This window comes from Oncorhynchus mykiss, chromosome 10 (assembly GCF_057628025.1).
Source record: "Oncorhynchus mykiss isolate SJ-2025 chromosome 10, ASM5762802v1, whole genome shotgun sequence".
In the NCBI taxonomy this organism is placed as follows: domain Eukaryota; kingdom Metazoa; phylum Chordata; class Actinopteri; order Salmoniformes; family Salmonidae; genus Oncorhynchus; species Oncorhynchus mykiss.
In genome coordinates this window covers 58,430,771-58,447,786 of record NC_143031.1, presented here as the reverse complement: position 1 = coordinate 58,447,786, position 17,016 = coordinate 58,430,771, and the positions used below count along the sequence as shown (strand labels likewise).

Below are 17,016 nucleotides of genomic sequence, written 5' to 3'. Positions count from 1 at the left end.
GAGACCAACCACCAAAGAATTTCTGCACAAACTGTCAGAAGCCATCTCAGGGAAGCTCATGCGCATGCTCGTCGTCCTCACCAGGGTCATGACCTGTCTGGAGTTCGGCGTCGTAACCGACTTCAGTGGGCAAATGCTCACCTTTGAATGCTACTGGCGAAGTGGAGAAGTGTGCTCTTCGGGGATGAATCCAGGTTTCAACTGTACCGGGCAGATGGCAGACATCGTGTATGGCGTCGTGTGGGCGAGCAGTTTGCTGATGTGAACAGAGTGTCCCATGGTGGCGGTGGGGTTATGGTATGGGCAGGCATAAGCTACGGACAATGAACACAATTGCATTTTATCGATGGTAATTTGAATGCATGATGGGATGGGATCCTGAGGCCCATTACCATGCCATTCATCCTCTACCATCACTTTCTATGTCAGCATGATAATGCACGACCCCATGTCATAAGGATCTTTACACAATACCTGGAAGCTGAAAATGCCCCAGTTCTTCCATGGACTGCATACTCACCAGACATGTCACCACCCATTGAGCATGTCACCACCCATCTATGCGAAGGAGATGTGTTGCGCTGCATGAGGCAAATGGTGGTCACACCAAATATGGAATGGTTTACTGATCCACGCCCCTTTGTTTTTATGGTAGCTGTGACCAATATATGCATATCAGTATTTCCAGTCATTTAAAATCCATAGATTAGGGTTTAATGAAATAATTTCAATTGACTGATTTCCTTATGAACTGTAAACTCAGTAAAATCCTTGAAATTGTTGCATGTTGCGTTTTTATATCTTTGTTCAGTGTATAATGAGATTCATTCAATAGGCTACATCTGTCGGTGCTGCCTCCTCAGAAAATGTCATGTAGGTGAGACTGTCCTGTGAATGTCCAGCAAAATCATCCTGTTGTCCTACATTTTAAATGTGGTCACCCTAGCCCTTAACACAAAAAGAGAACAATTACAATTTGAGCTTGCTTTATGCAGCATCGCATCATGAACACAGACATCTGTGATTCAGAAGTTATTCATACAGTATGTCATCACTTTTATGTTGATTTGATTCATTCCAGTCAGTAATTTGTAGGGTAACTATAGGCTCCCTTATTCAACCTAACATATCTCTCTTACCCTCTGTTTCATTCTCTGATACTATCTTGTTTTTCTCTCTTTCTGTCTGTCTCTTGCACTCTCATATCATCAAACTCTAGCTTAATCATATCCAATCTTGTCAATCATGTATTCATTTGTTTTCAGTGTTTTTTTGTATTTTTATGTTATGTTTTTGTATGAAAAAAAAAAATAGGATGAGCCATGACAATAATACAGTATTAAAGTGACAAGTGTTCAATGACTATGTACATAGGGCAGCAGTCTAATGTGCAGGGTAGAGTGCAGTGTCTAAGGTTCAGGGCAGGGTACCGGGCGGAGGCTAGCTAGTGATTAATGTTTAACAGTCAAATGGCCTGTAGATAAAAGCTGTTTCTCAGTCTCTTGTTCCCAGCTTTGATGCACTTGTATTGTCTTCGTCTTTTAGATCAGTGGTTCCCAACCAAGGGTACTGGGCCTATCTACATGGGGTAATTGAGAAGACTCATGAGACCATACACCATACACTGCACACGAGGGGGTACTTAAGGGGTACTCCTGTTGGAGAAAAATGCAGTTGGTGGTACAGTAACCGAAAAAGGTTTGAAATCACTGTTCTAGATCCTAGCAGGGTGAACAGGCTGTGCTTCAGATGGTTGAAGTCCTTGATGATCTTCTTGGCCTTCCTGTGACACCAAATCAAATGTATTTATATAGCCCTTCGTACATCAGCTGATATCTCAAAGTGATGTACAGAAACCCAGCCTAAAACCCCAAACAGCAAGCAATGCAGGTGTAGAAGCACGATGGCTAGGAAAAACTCCCTAGAAAGGCCAAAACCTAGGAAGAAACCTAGAGAGGAACCAGGCTATGTGGGGTGGCCAGTCCTCTTCTGGCTGTGCCGGGTGGAGATTATAACAGAACATGGCCAAGATGTTCAAATGTTCATAAATGACCAGCATGGTCGAATAATAATAATAAGGCAGAACAGTTGAAACTGGAGCAGCAGCACGGTCAGGTGGACTGGGGACAGCAAGGAGTCATCATGTCAGGTAGTCCTGGGGCATGGTCCTAGGGCTCAGGTCCTCCGAGAGAGAAAAAGAAAGAGAGAAGGAGAGAATTAGAGAACGCACACTTAGATTCACACAGGTCCTGGAGATGTCCTGGCGGGCGGGCAGTGTGCACCTGGTGATGCGTTGGACCGCACCCCCCTTTGGGGAGCACTGCGGTTGCTGGCAATGCAGGCGGTTATACAGCCTGACAGAATGCGCTCAGTGGTGCATCTGCAGACTTTTGTGAGGGACTTAGTGGCCAAGCAGCATTTTTTTTCAGCCTCCTGAGGGAGAGTAGGTAGTAGAGAGATACCATTATTTGCCATTTACACTTAGTAATTTAGCTACAACACCTACATTAAAATTTCTTCCACCGACAAGGTGGGATTCAAACCCACGTGTGCAGAGCACAATAGATTAGCAGTCCATCGCCTTAACCACTCGGCCACCTCATCATGTATTTGTTAGGTTGATATTTGTTGTTTTTTGTTGTTTTTTTGCTCCAAGGGGTAAAAGATAATTTAAAATTAGATACATGTTCAGGGTTTAATCAAAACTTTTAGAAATAATTTAGCGACACACTTTTTCTTCAATATACATTTTTCTTTTTACAGTTTTATAATTTTAAACATTTTAACCCGGACCTTTTCTTGACCGCATTGACCCACATTAACGGGATATAATATTTGAGTCAACACTCTCTCTCTCAGCTCTAAGACCCTCTCCTGTTGTTATCAGTAAGCATGGGAAGGGATTTGGGGATAAGTAAATTCTTGAAAGAGGAAGAAAAATACCCACATCAACTCTTGCTGAGTTACTCCTTCACCCCCTTTGTGACATCCCAATTGGCCACCTTTCGTTTACTCTTCTCTTTCCCAATGAGGCGTTAGCTTCACCCATCTTTGTCTCTAAAGCACGTTTTATACTTTTTATACTTCTGTGGCTCTCCAAGTAAACAGAGTCGATAAAGCTGTGTAAGGGCCACGCAGCCAGAGCTCACTGAATGTTTGTACCCTGGGTCCTTTCCTGTAATTGGCCCCTAGGTGCAAAACAGGGAGCAAGCTTTTACTCAGATCAGACTGCAGAGCAGTGGGACTGTGGTCCATGACCAGGGCTAAATTGACTCCAATTCGCTTAAATCAAGCAATTGTTTATATGGATTTGATAAACATTTAGCTAGATTTTTTGTGTTTTATATAAAAGATATTGGAAATAAACCAGTAACAAGCATATTCATGGGGAGCTGGTGTCGTCAGTAGGTCACTCACATTTGCCACTGGAGCTATTTGTTAGAAATGAGAATGCAGCTTTGCATTTAATGTGCCTTGCTCAGTTGTACTAACGGCAATTGTGTGTGTACATCAGAGCATATGATTGTGTTATTACATTTTGTAAGCAAATTAAAGCTGCCTTGTTCATTCATACATAGGATTCATTCCTTTTTTACAAATGCAAGCAGATAATTATTTAGTGGTGAAATGTTGCTAGAACACCATAAGGTAAAAAACATACTACTCATAGCATGTTTCAACAGCATTGAAACATGCTATGAGGAGCATGGTCAAGCTTCATGAAATGTATCGATTGTTGCTTGTGATTGTAAATCTATGACCTCCATTGTCCTGTCTATATTGTATGATTGGTCCTTGCAATCTCGGTTCCATGGGACGACCCTACCCCATTGAAGTTGAAATAAAAAATGGTTACGGTTAGGTACCGTTATGCTTAGGGTAACGGTAGGGGTTAAGTATAGGGTTTAGGGTAGGGACGTCCCAAGGATCTCGGATAACACAAACCCCAAATGATTGGCCAGAACAGATAAGGACTTGCCCATGTATTAACCACTCCCTGCTCGCGCTTTCTTCACGTGATATTAAGATAGACGTTCCAAAGTTAAAAACAGACTTTGTTTATTTTTCAGGTCGCTGCTGAAAGGTGCACGGACTAGTTCTCTTTGCTCATCAGTTTTCTCATGCTCTTGTCAGATTTATTGTGAAAGGAGTATGAGTTATATATTACTTTCATAAAAAGAAAGTGTCGAATTTATTTGATATTCATTTTGCTACTGCATTTCATATTTTGGGGGTATTATAGCTGACGTTATATAGCGTGAGCAAGCAAACTGTCTGAGGGTGAGGATGAACGTTCTCACAATTTTCGCCATGCATGTGCATAACATCAATGTATACTTTAGATGCACATTTAGTTTGTTCACGCTGTTTTGCACGTTTCTGCTATTTGTTTTCGTGACAGATCAAACGGTGGGGATTGCTATTAAACGGTAAACAACCATTTCAAGACAGCGCCATGGCGACTGAAGGGGAGACATGGACCACCGTTCAAAAGCATGATGGTGAGTTAGTTGAATAGCATATGCACGAGTGCATGCTTATTTCAAGGCAGTAAGTCGTTTGGCTTGAACGAGGAAAACATGTTTGCCCACTTCGCTATTGTCTCAAAGGGTTGGGTTGCAGTTCCAGCCACACTCCACCATGTGCTCTCCGTGCTCGAGCACTTGTACTAGCGCGAGACAGTTAGCAATGAAGCTAGATAGCAAGTTAGTTCGACGGCCAACTCACAAATTGCTGAACGACAAATTTGAGTGTATAGTTTTTTTTTTATGGACCCATTGTCTTGCTGGGCATATGTGAACACACACTCTAATATTTAACCCATTCGAAACTTGTGTTTTTGCAGTGTCCTAACTGGCTAGCCAGATACGTTAGCCTTTCGCCAATCAACATGCTGTAGTACACCGTTGTTGCGCAATCACTAGCAGTTATATACTGTCCTGTCAAATGTTTAAATTACGTACATTTGCCGACACATTTATTTGTATTAAGGGTTGTTTTGTGATTAACGTTACTGCTTTGAAAAACACATTTCCTGTACCGCTTGTCTGGAATGTCCATAAAAATTGATGCAACAGTGCTTTCATTTTTGGCCAATGAATAAAAACCATATAGCTATCTCGGTAATTTGATTAAATGCTAAATACCCTGACAAACCCCTTTGTTTGCATAAGCATGCGGTCAAACGACGAACTCCATGTTCATGTTGTCAAACAACACCACGCCCCCTTACTAGAAGCGCAATCCGTTGCGTGCAATATAATTTTTATTGGGCTACTTGAAAAATACTTCAACAAACATCCAAATAACTTTTATGCATATTAGTTAAATACAACGTGTATGACATTGAACATCATTCATTATGTTGAATGGGACGGATTTGTAAATGAGCTCGACTCATCCTTTCTATCAGAACTACACAATGAAACCAATATAATATTTAAAAAAGTATGATGGTTAAAAGGCTTTGGAGCACCTTAAATGAAATTCTGGGAAAAAAGCCAAACTCTGCTCCATCATTCATTGAAACAGATGGCTCATTCATCACAAAACCAACTGATATTGCCACCTACTTTAATGATTGTTTTTCATTGGCAAGATTAGCAAATTTAGTCATAACATGCCAGCAACAAATGCTGACACTACACATCCAAGTATATCTGACCAAATTATGAAAGACAAACATTGTAATTTTAAATTCTGTTAAGTTAGTGTGGAAGAGGTAGACAACAATCACGATGTCACGTTTCCATCAACAATGACAAGCCACCGGGGTCTGACAACTTGGATGGAAAATTAGAGGTTAATAGCGGACGATATTGCCACTCCTATTTGCCACAACTTCAATTAAAGCCTACTAGAAAGTGTGTGCCCTCAAGCTTGGAGGGAAGCAAAAGTCATTCAGCTACCTAAGAATAGTAAAGCCCCATATACTAGCTCAAATAGCGGACCAATCCGCCTGTTATCACTCCTTAACTTTTATAAAAAATTGTTTGACCAGTTTCAATGCTATATTTTCACAGTAAACAAATTGACAAACTTTCAACAGCCTTATAGAGAAGGATGGCACCACATTCAACAAGCACAGCACTTACACAAATGACATTGGCTGAGAGAAATTGATGATAAATAGATTGTGGGGGCTGTTTTGTTAGACTTCAGTGCGGCCTTTGACGTTATCGATCATAGTCTGCTGCTGACACTTGTGTTATGGCTTGTTATGCTATGTTGTGGATAAATAGTTACCTGTCTAACAGAACACAGAGGATGTTCTTTAATGGAAGCCTCTCCAACATAGTCCAGGTAGAATCAGGAATTCCCCAAGGCAGCTGTCTAGGCCCACTTACTTTTTTCAATCTTTACTAATGAATTTCCACTGGCTTTGAGGAAAGCCAGAGTGTCTATGTATGCGGATGACTCAACACTACATGTCAGCTACTACAGAGACTGAAATGACTGCAACACTTAACAAAAAGAGTTGCAGTTAGTTTGAGTGGGTGGCAAGGAATAAGTTAGTCCTAGATATTTCTAAAACTAAAAGCATTCACTAAACCTCAACAAAATCTTGTAATAAATAATGTGGAAATTGAGCAAGTTGGGGTGACTAAACTGCTTGGAGTTACCCTGGATTGTAATCTCATGATCAAAACATAATTGATACAACAGTAGCTAAGATGGGGAGAAGTCTGTCCATAATAAAGCGCTGCTCTGCCTTAACACTATCAACAAGGCAGGTCCTAGTTTTGTCGCACCTGGACTGTTAAGTCGTGTGGTCAGGTGCCACAAAACGACTTAGGAAAATTGCAATTGGTTCAGAACAGGGCAGCATGGACAGCCTTTGGATCTATTTAGAGAGCTAATATTAATAATATGTATGTCAATCTCTCCTGGCCCAAAGTGGAGGAGAGATTGACTTCATAAGTTTTTGTATTTATGAGAGGTATTGACATGTTGAATGCACCGAGCTGTCTGAACTACTGGCGCACAGCTCGGACACCCATGCATACCCCACAAGACATGCCACAAGAGGTCTCTTCACAGTCCCCAATTCCAGAACAGACTATGGAAGGCGCACAGTACTAAATAGAGCCATGGCTACATGAACTCTATTCCACATCAAGTAACTCATGCAAGCAGTTAAATTTGATAAAAAAAATTTAAAAAAATCTTATGGGACATCGGGGACTGTGACTCAACACAAACATAGGTGCATATACACACACGTACACATTGGTTTTGTACTGAATATGTGGTAATGGTGGAGTAGGGGCCTGAGGGCACACATTCTGAATGTATTGTAATGTTTTAAAAATTGTATAGACTACCTTATTTTTGCTGGACCACATAGCAAAATGGTCGCATGACGTCTTGCATTGGCCGAAGACATACTGTTTCATGTGGCTATGGACTTCTACATAATAAATGTTGTCTTTCTCCAGAAAAAAAATTGAGATTAGTAGACACAAACAACCCTGTGTAACCTATGACTGACTACTCATGCTGAGTTGATTAACTGTGGGAATTTAACACCATAGAGTAAAATACTCTAGATTAATAAAACAAGTTTTGGCATGGACATTGAGGGCATTACCCTTTTAAAGTAGTCAACTGGGTGGGACTTCATATGGGTGAAGGAAGGATCACATGATTCCATCTGGGTCATCAGGAGGAATCTGCCAATAGATTATACTTGAGGCAAATATTCCATAACTGTAGGTGTCAGTAAATCGCCATCCTTGGCTTTATACTAAAGGTCGACCGATTTAATTGGAATGGCCGAATTAATTAGGGCCGATTCAAGTTTTCATAACAATCAGAAACCGGTATTTTTGGACGCCGATTTTTATTTATTTATTTTTTTTACACCTTTATTTAACTAGGCAAGTCAGTTAAGAACACATTCTTATTTTCAATAACGGCCTAGGAACGGTGGGTTAACTGCCTTGTTCAGGGGCAGAACGACAAATTTACAGCTTGTCAGCTCTGGGATTCAATCTTGCAACCTTACGGTTAACTAGTCCAACGCTCTAACCACCTGCCTCATTGCACTCCACGAGGAGCCTGCCTGTTACGCGAATGCAGTAATCCAAGGTAAGTTGCTAGCTAGCATTAAACTTATCTTATCAAAAAAACAATCAATCAATCAATCATAATCATGGTTGATGATATTACTAGTTTATCTAGCGTGTCCTGCGTTGCATATAATCGATGCAACACTGGGGGATGATTTAACAAAAGCGCATTTGCGAAAAAAGCACAATCGTTGCACGACTGTACCTAACCATAAACACCAACACCTTTCTTAAAATCAATACACAGAAGTATATATTTTTAAACCTGCATATTTAGCTAAAATAAATCAAGGTTAGCAGGCAATATTAACCAGGTGAAATTGTGTAATTTCTCTTGCGTTCATTACACGCAGAGTCAGGGTAAATGTAACAGTTTGGGCCACCTGACTCATTTTGAAATAATTTGCCAGAATTTTACGTAATTATGACATAACATTGAAGGTTGTACAATGTAACAAGAATATTTAGACTTAGGGATGCCACCCGTTAGATAAAATACCGAACGGTTCCGTATTTCACTGAAATAATAAACGTTTTGTTTTCGAAATGATAGTTTCCGGATTCGACCATATTAATGACCAAAGGCTCGTATTTATTTGTGTTAATGTTATAATTAAGTCTATGATTTGATAGAGCAGTCTGACTGAGCGATGGTAGGCAGCAGCAGGCTCGTAAGCATTCATTCAAACAGCACCTTTGTGCATTTTGCCAGCAGATATTCGCAAGCACAGCGCTGTTTGACTTCAAGCCTATCAGCCTAATGGCTGGTGTAACCGACGTGAAATGGCTAGCTAGTTAGCGGGGTATGCGCTAATAGCATTTCAAACGTCACTCGCTCTGAGACTTGGAGTAGTTATTCCCCTTGCTCTGCAAGGGCCACGGCTTTTGTGTAGCGATGGGTAACGCTGCTTCGAGTGTAGCTGTGGTCGACGTGTTCCTGGTTCGAGCCCAGGTAGGGGCGAGGAGAGGGACAGAAGCTATACTGTTACACTGGCAATACTAAAGTGCCTATAAGAATATCCAATAGTTATAGGTTAATGAAATACACATAGTATAGAGAGGAACAGTCCGATAAATACTATATTAACTACAACCTAAAACTTATTACTTTGGAATATTGAAGTCTCATGTTAAAAGGAACCACCAACTTTCATATGTTCTCATGTTCTGAGCAAGGAACTCAAACGTTAGCTTTTTTACATGGCACATATTGCACCTTTACTTCTCCAATACTTTGTTTTTGCATTATTTAAACCAAATTGAACATATTTCATTATTTATGAGGCTAAATAGATTTTTAATGTATTATTTTAAGGCAAAATAAGTGTTCATTCAGTATTGTTGTAATTGTCATTATTACAAATAAATAAATAAAAATCGTCCGAATAATCGGTATCGGTGTTGCAAAATCCTAATCGGTTGATCTCTACTTTATACCTGGTCAAACAACTCTGGATGGCAGTATGTACCCTTTCAGTTAGTTTGCCAACTCGTAATAGTAGAAGAAAATTGACTACTTCAAAATGGAGATAGCCTCAATCGCGATGTCTGTGTGCTCACAGACACCATAATGGGACATATACAAAGACTATATCTCTGTTTGCCACATACAACTGGGAAAAAATCTATTTGAACGGCCCTCCAAGTGGGGAAACTAGTCGATCATCCTTCAGCTCCAAATGGGAGGGTTAATTTACCATTTCAAGTCGTAAATACCAGTTGGATGCATTTGCACACTTTGAACTCATTGAGAAACACCCAATTTGGCTAATGGCCAACAAGCTGTGTCAACCATAAACTAAAAGTACAGCTATCAGGCTTGCAAACAAATTATAGTGTTCAAAAACCGTATGAATAGATTGCATTAAAAATATTTTGTAGTTGCATTTATCAAGGCAATTTCCTTAGTAGGTGACGTCAGAGGTCGCCATGTGGGAGAAGTCTGACTTCAGCGACGATAAATAAGCTTCCCACAAGGAATTACCAGTTGGAGGGCCGTTCAAATGTTTTTCCCCCCAGTCTTATGTGGTAAAGAATGATGAATATGATCTTTACATGTCCCATTATGGCGTCTGAGCGCACGGGCAGCGCCAGTGAGGCAATCTCCATTTTGAAGTAGTACCTTTCCTTCTCTACTACTTCTGAGTTGGCAAAAAAAACTGCAAGGGTGTGTACTGTCAGTATGTTGCCTTTATACCTCTTCAAACAAGGTTAGTGATTTAATGCCACCTATATTTATGGAACGTTTGCTCACGTGTGTAATTCATTGGCTGATGACCTGGATGGAATCGTGTGATCCTTCCTTCACCGATGGGAAGGCCCACCCAATTGGCCCACCCAGTTCACCATTTAAAATGGTGGAAGCCCTCAAGGGCAATGTACATTCCAAATTGGGTTTTATCTATCTAGAGTCCTATCTAACTCTGGTGGGAAATTCTCACTTCCCACTTGGTTACTAATGCAGCAATCAAGCCTTACAAGATTAGTGATGTGGGCGTGTATAGCTCGCTATATGGACCAATAGAAATACTTGATGTAAGGCAGGTGCTTAAAAACCTCTTGCTACTCCCCATCCTGGATCCGGGAGCGTAATCATCGACTGACACTAATTAGCATAACGCAACGGACATAAATATTACTAGAAAATATTCCTATTCATGAAAATCACAAGTGAAATATATTGAGACACAGCTTAGCCTTTTGTTAATCACCCTGTCATCTCAGATTTTCAAAATATGCTTTACAGCCAAAGCAAGACGAGCATTTGTGTAAGTTTATCGATAGCCTAGCATAGCATTATGTCCAGCTAGCAGCAGGTAACTTGGTCACGGAAATCAGAAAAGCAATCAAATTAAATCGTTTACCTTTGAGCTTCAGGTGTTTTCACTCACGAGACTCCCAGTTAGATAGCAAATGTTCCTTTTTTCCAAAAATATTATTTTTGTAGGCGAAATACCTCAGTTTGTTCTTCACATTTGGCTGAGAAATCGACCGGAAATTGTGGTCACGAAAACGCCGAAAAATATTCCAAATTAGCTCCATAATATCGACAGAAACATGGCAAACGTTGTTTATAATCAATCCTAAAGGTGTTTTTCAAATATCTATTCGATAATATATCCACCGGGATAATTGGTTTTTCAGTAGGACCAATTGGAAAAATGGCTACCTCTGTATTTTACGCAAGAATCACTCTGGGAGCATCAGGTGACCACTTACACAATGTAGCCGCTTACGGGTATTCTTCAACATAAACGCGTAAAACTACGTCACAATGCTGTAGACACCTTGGGGAATACGTAGAAAAAGTAATCTGGTTGATAGCCCATTTACTGCTCAATAGGGACGCATTGGAACGCAGAGCTTTCAAAACATGAGTCACTTCCGGATTGGATTTTTCTAAGGCTTTCGCATGCAATATAAGTTATGTTATACTCAGACAATATTTGTACAGTTTTGGAAACTTTAGTGTTTTCTAACCTAAGCTGTCAATTACATGCATATTCTAGCATCTTGTCCTGACAAAATATCCTGTTTACTTTGAGTACGTTATTTTTCCAAAAATGAAAATACTGCCCCCTAGTCACAAAAGGTTTTAATGTACTAAAGTGAAATGGTGCCCTTTTTTATTTATAGTATATAGATTATGGTTTGGAGATCGGGTTGCAATTGTGTCATTTGTTCAGTATTACTAAAACCAACCTACAGTTCCTACTTGGAATATCTGATAAGGATTCAAAATAATGATTACAATTCAGTGAAAATATTTTATTCATGAACATTAAATCCAACAAGTGTTAAGCATAATTAAAGCCAGGGTTTCATTCTAGTGTCACGTGTGAAAATACTCAAGTTATTGCCACTTGTAAAGTACATGCATTGGAATTTCTCCAACAACAAAAAAGGTGTTGCTTAGCAATTAGTGCTGAAAGTCATTTTGGTTTCCTTTTTTTTTTTTTTTTTTTTACATTCATAATGACATTTAAAAAAAATGGAAATGACTATGAAATAATACAATTTTGTATATTACTTGCTTTTTATTTAACTAGTGTTATTTTGAATTCCTCAGTCATCTCATCTCTGTGCAGGCAGTAGCAATCAAACAGCCAGACAACATTCTCTGTGCACCCCATACTGTACTGTCTTTAGTCCTCCTATATAGCTAGGCATGCTGCAGAGCTGTCTGACAATCATTTTACTAGTTCTTCAAAGTAGATCGGGCATACTTTTATGAACTGTCTTTATCCCTCTCTTGGTTGTGTTCTTCTCTCATGCGGTCTGTGTGTGTCTAACATAGCAGGCATAAACGTGTATTCATCTCGGTCCGAGCCTGTAAAAATGGGCTCAATGGCTTATGGTCATTGCAGTTAATTACCACATTGTTGTACTGAACTAGGCAGATTTTTAATTTTATGAAAAACTACAACTCCCTTCAGCCCAGCGTCCCACATAGGCCTTGGCATGATTTCTCTCCTGCAGGAATCGGCTAGCTGGGCTCATGAAAAAAACTAAATGGAATTCAAGTAATTGAACCAAATTTGTCCAATTAGTTGTTTAATAACTGATTTTTTTGTTGTTTGGGTTAATCACTCAGATCTACTGAAAATATTTTAAGAAAACACACCTGTACATAATACACCCCCCCCCTCCCACATATGTAAGACAAGAAAGTGCACTTTGATGGTACCCTCTATAGTGCTGCTCTTCCACATGAGCTCTGTTGGCCCAAGTCTACTCGAGGAAGGCCTGTCGCGCTTGGTTAAACAGCTCAGCTGCTGTGGCGGTAACACTCCCTGTCAAAGACGCCTTTGTGTGGGTTGGAGTAAAAACCCTTCCGCAAACAAGCCTATGTGGGTCTATTGAGTTCAACACAACTGTCAGTGAAATTATTTCACCCTTGAAATGCTGCAACGTCCACACCACCGCTTACATATAGCCTAGGAGCAACTGGAACAAATTGCATTTGAATTATTAGTAGTATACTTGTTTGTGTTGACATTCTGATAATATACTTGCTTTGTCATGTCTTCATTTTATGATTGATTATCTGATGCAGGTGTGGAACGTAACCCAGCTTTTGAATGGAGCAGCAACCTGCCTATCGAGTATTAATGTGATAGGCTGCTGAAATAGTGTTATTTTAGCAGCATTGTAGGGTACTACCTGTCAGCAGAACATGTATATAGACAGGCTGAAAAGTAAAGCATACTGGAGCACTACACTGAAACTGCCGCTTCATTTCAAATGAGGACCGAAGACAAACCCAGCTGGGAAAAGATATAGCCTGTCCGAAATGGCACCATATTCCCTATCACTCTATGCTATTTGGTATGCAGCTTAAGTCTAAGCAAAAGACACTGAGCCTCATTGGCTCTTTTTAGTGCCAACGATTATCTACTCTCAATGTGTTAATTAAAGGAGGCCAAAACAAAACTTAAAAAAAAGCCTAATTCAATAATAGATCTAATTGGAAATTGTCCAATATCTTCCTATTTAAGCCCAGTCAACTCGTCTGTCTGGACAATCCTCTGTTTGTCCACCCCTTACTGACAGTTGGACCCCCCCCCCCCCCCCCCAGGACAGAACCATCAACCAACCACACCTCTCCCTCCTTAACCCAATTTGTAAAAACACAACAGATCATTCTGTCTCGGATTAGGCCCCAGAGTGCTTGTTCGTGTTCAGCAGGGCACATCGAATAAATACATTTAGCAACAGAAATTAATTTGTGCTGTGGGTCCAGGTAGTAGCATCTCCCCCTTTCACCCGGTTTGAAAGCAAATTCTCCACACTGAACACGGCCATGTTGGACGGCAGTTTTGGACTGCATTTCATCATGTGAAGGCCCCCTCCCTTGCCTTGTCTTTAGGGTTGCAAGACTTTGGTAACTTAACCAAAATCCTCAGGTTTAGAAATCCTGGTTGGAGGATTCCTGGATTTCTTGCCTATTCCTTCCTGATTCTGTTAATCTTCCAACCAGTTTACGGAATCTTAAAAGCTTACAGAATTTTTCAAACTTACTTTAAGCCCATTACCACGCTGACTCCAATCTTTTTGGCTGTAAGTGACCTTACCGAACTGCCACTATCACCTCACACACAGCAGCCATTACAACTGTGGATCTGGGTCAATTCTCCCAGCTCTACTGACCCCCAAGGCCCCAGCCTCTCACCACATCCAAGCCAGTGCTAAGTGTAAACAGTGTACACACACTAGGGATGTGACAAATTAACAATTTTGCTCAACCTTTAAACTGCACATTTTTTACATGTTGTTTTCTGTTAAAAGTTGAAGAAAAAAAATCTTAAAATCCAATGTAAATTCACAATGCAGAATAATGGTCCTGTTACGCATGCAGGACCGCTAAGACCGGGCAATGAAGTTATATCTACCGCAGTCATATACCCTTGAATGCAACTCGGCTACTACAAGTGTACACTGGATTTTTAACGACGACACGAAACCTTCTCTGGAGATAGTTTCGAAGCGCCACTGAACGGGTATTTTACTTGTCTGTAAAGGAATGCTGCTTCTGAAAGGAATGCCGTCCACTAGGCGACCAGAACTGTCAATCAAATAATCTTGAGCTGCTTGCTCGCAGACCACTCTTTCCTAAAAAAAACTACTTTAAAGTTAGTTAAATACTGTGACTTACCAAGACATTTAGTAGAAAGATGAGTCGATTCATAGCGTTCTGAAGCCCTATTCGAGCGGCTTTTTTAAATTATTATTTTTTATTTCACCTTTATTTAACCAGGTAGGCTAGTTGAGAACAAGTTCTCATTTGCAACTGCGACCTGGCCAAGATAAAGCATATCAGTGTGAACAGACAACAGAGTTACACATGGAGTAAACAATTAACAAGTCAAAAACACATTAGAAAAAAAGAAAAAAAAGTATACATTGTGTGCAAAAGGCATGAGGTAGGCGAATAATTACAATTTTGCAGATTAACACTGGAGTGATAAATGATCAGATGGTCATGTACAGGTAGAGATATTGGTGTGCAAAAGAGCAGAAAAGTAAATAAATATAAACAGTATGGGGATGAGGTAGGTAAAAATGGGTGGGCTATTTACCAATAGACTATGTACAGCTGCAGCGAACGGTTAGCTGCTCAGATAGCAGATGTTTGAAGTTGGTGAGGGAGATAAGTCTCCAACTTCAGCGATTTTTGCAATTCGTTCCAGTCACAGGCAGCAGAGAACTGGAACAAAAGGCGGCCAAATGAGGTGTTGGCTTTAGGGATGATCAGTGAGATACACCTGCTGGAGCGTGTGCTACGGGTGGGTGTTGCCATCGTGACCAGTGAACTGAGATAAGTCGGAGCTTTACCTAGCATGGACTTGTAGATGACCTGGAGCCTGTGGGTCTGGCGACGAATATGTAGCGAGGGCCAGCCGACTAGAGCATACAGGTCGCAGTGGTGGGTGGTATAAGGTGCTTTAGTAACAAAACGGATGGCACTGTGATAAACTGCATCCAGTTTGCTGAGTAGAGAAGCTATTTTGTAGATGACGTCGCCGAAGTCAAGGATCGGTAGGATAGTCAGTTTTACTAGGGTAAGTTTGGCGGCGTGAGTGTAGGAGGCTTTGTTGCGGAATAGAAAGTCGACTCTAGATTTGATTTTTAGATTGAAGATGTTTGTTCAGTTTGTCTCAGTTGTTGAAGCCTGTAAATATTTGTATGCACATATGTTATGTTTGCTGAAAATAAACACAGTTGACAGTGAGTACTTTTTTTTGCTAAGTTTATATTTTAATCTTTAACTAGGCAAGTCGGTTAAGAACATTCTTATTTACAATGACTGCCTACCGGGGAACAGTGGGTTAACTGCCTTGTAAAGGGGCAGAATTACTTTTTTTACCATGTCAGCTCGGGATTTGATCCAGCAACCTTTCAGTTACTGGCCCAACGCTCTAACCACCTAGGCTACGGCAGGTCGGCCACCAGACAGACTGAATCAGGACCGTGTACTAGGCCTATCTATCAGCAATAAAAAGCTGTATTTCCTGGCTTGCAATGTCTTGCAACGTCAGTAAAGCAGGGCCTATCACCAATGAGTAGGCTAGGATATTCTATACGCTACAGACTAAACACACGCTCGCAACATTAGTGTAGAGAGAGGGCAGGCGAGCCAGCTGCAATGTGATTTAACATTTTGTGGGGAGGGGACGATGACAATTTCAGTTAGAGATCCCAATTTCATTCAAAAGTTCACACACACAGGCCAACTGAATACCGTTTACAGTTATAGTGGGAGTTAATCTCACGATTACCCATGTAGCCTACTGGCTACTAACACAGGAATGCAAGGGGTTGTTTTTGACAGCAAAGTTCCCCGCTGACTTGGATCAAGCCCAAAGCTTTTAGGAGGATCTGCTGTCTGCCCTGCTGTTTAGTGTTTTATTTTTATTCTGGTTAATTTACTAAGGTTACTGTAATACTGTTACGAGGCGTGATTGTGAGAAAATGAGTTTCAGACTGGGGGGGTAGCCTATGAGCTAGTAATATTATTGTCTGAGTGCTGGTGGGGAAGTCTGCATTAAATACAGAGTGCAGAATAGACCTGTCTGATTTGCATCAGTCATCGCCATGCAGAAACTTGCCACTCACATTTTTTAAAATAGTTTTTGAATCCACAAATTGCAATACAGTCGACGGATTCAAACATTTATTTCAAAGGACATATCTGGACACTTATGGCTACAGAAAGCACTTCTACATACAGCTAAGCTGCCTATGATAGACACTTGTTAAAAAAAATGTAAAACAAACCACACTGAAGTAGAAAAACTAGTTTCTAGCACGTTCAGTTGCCTAAACAGTCAGTGACAACCCACATGGCCTCAGACCACAGATCACTGCATTATAAATGTCAAAAGGCATGTGGCCAGTACTTGCTAATTAGAGAGGTATAAAGTTACCTTTGCTTGTTAGGTAG

The 17,016-nt window shown here is 40.5% G+C and overlaps 1 protein-coding gene across 2 annotated transcripts in view; it reads left to right on the top strand.

The window, feature by feature from the left end:
- The first annotated feature begins 3,999 nt into the window (after positions 1–3,999).
- The window catches only part of LOC110534338 (programmed cell death protein 4), a 32,822-nt gene continuing 19,805 nt past the window's right edge, over positions 4,000–17,016 (top strand). Inside the window, exons 1-2 of one of the 2 annotated variants that reach the window (XM_036933420.2) lie at positions 4,000–4,281; positions 4,403–4,502. In XM_036933420.2, coding sequence (XP_036789315.2) covers positions 4,457–4,502 — 46 coding nt within the window. In that variant the 5' untranslated portion in view covers positions 4,000–4,281; positions 4,403–4,456. The remainder of the gene's footprint in view (positions 4,282–4,402; positions 4,503–17,016) is intronic. The other variant, XM_090187189.1, reaches the window with a different exon arrangement.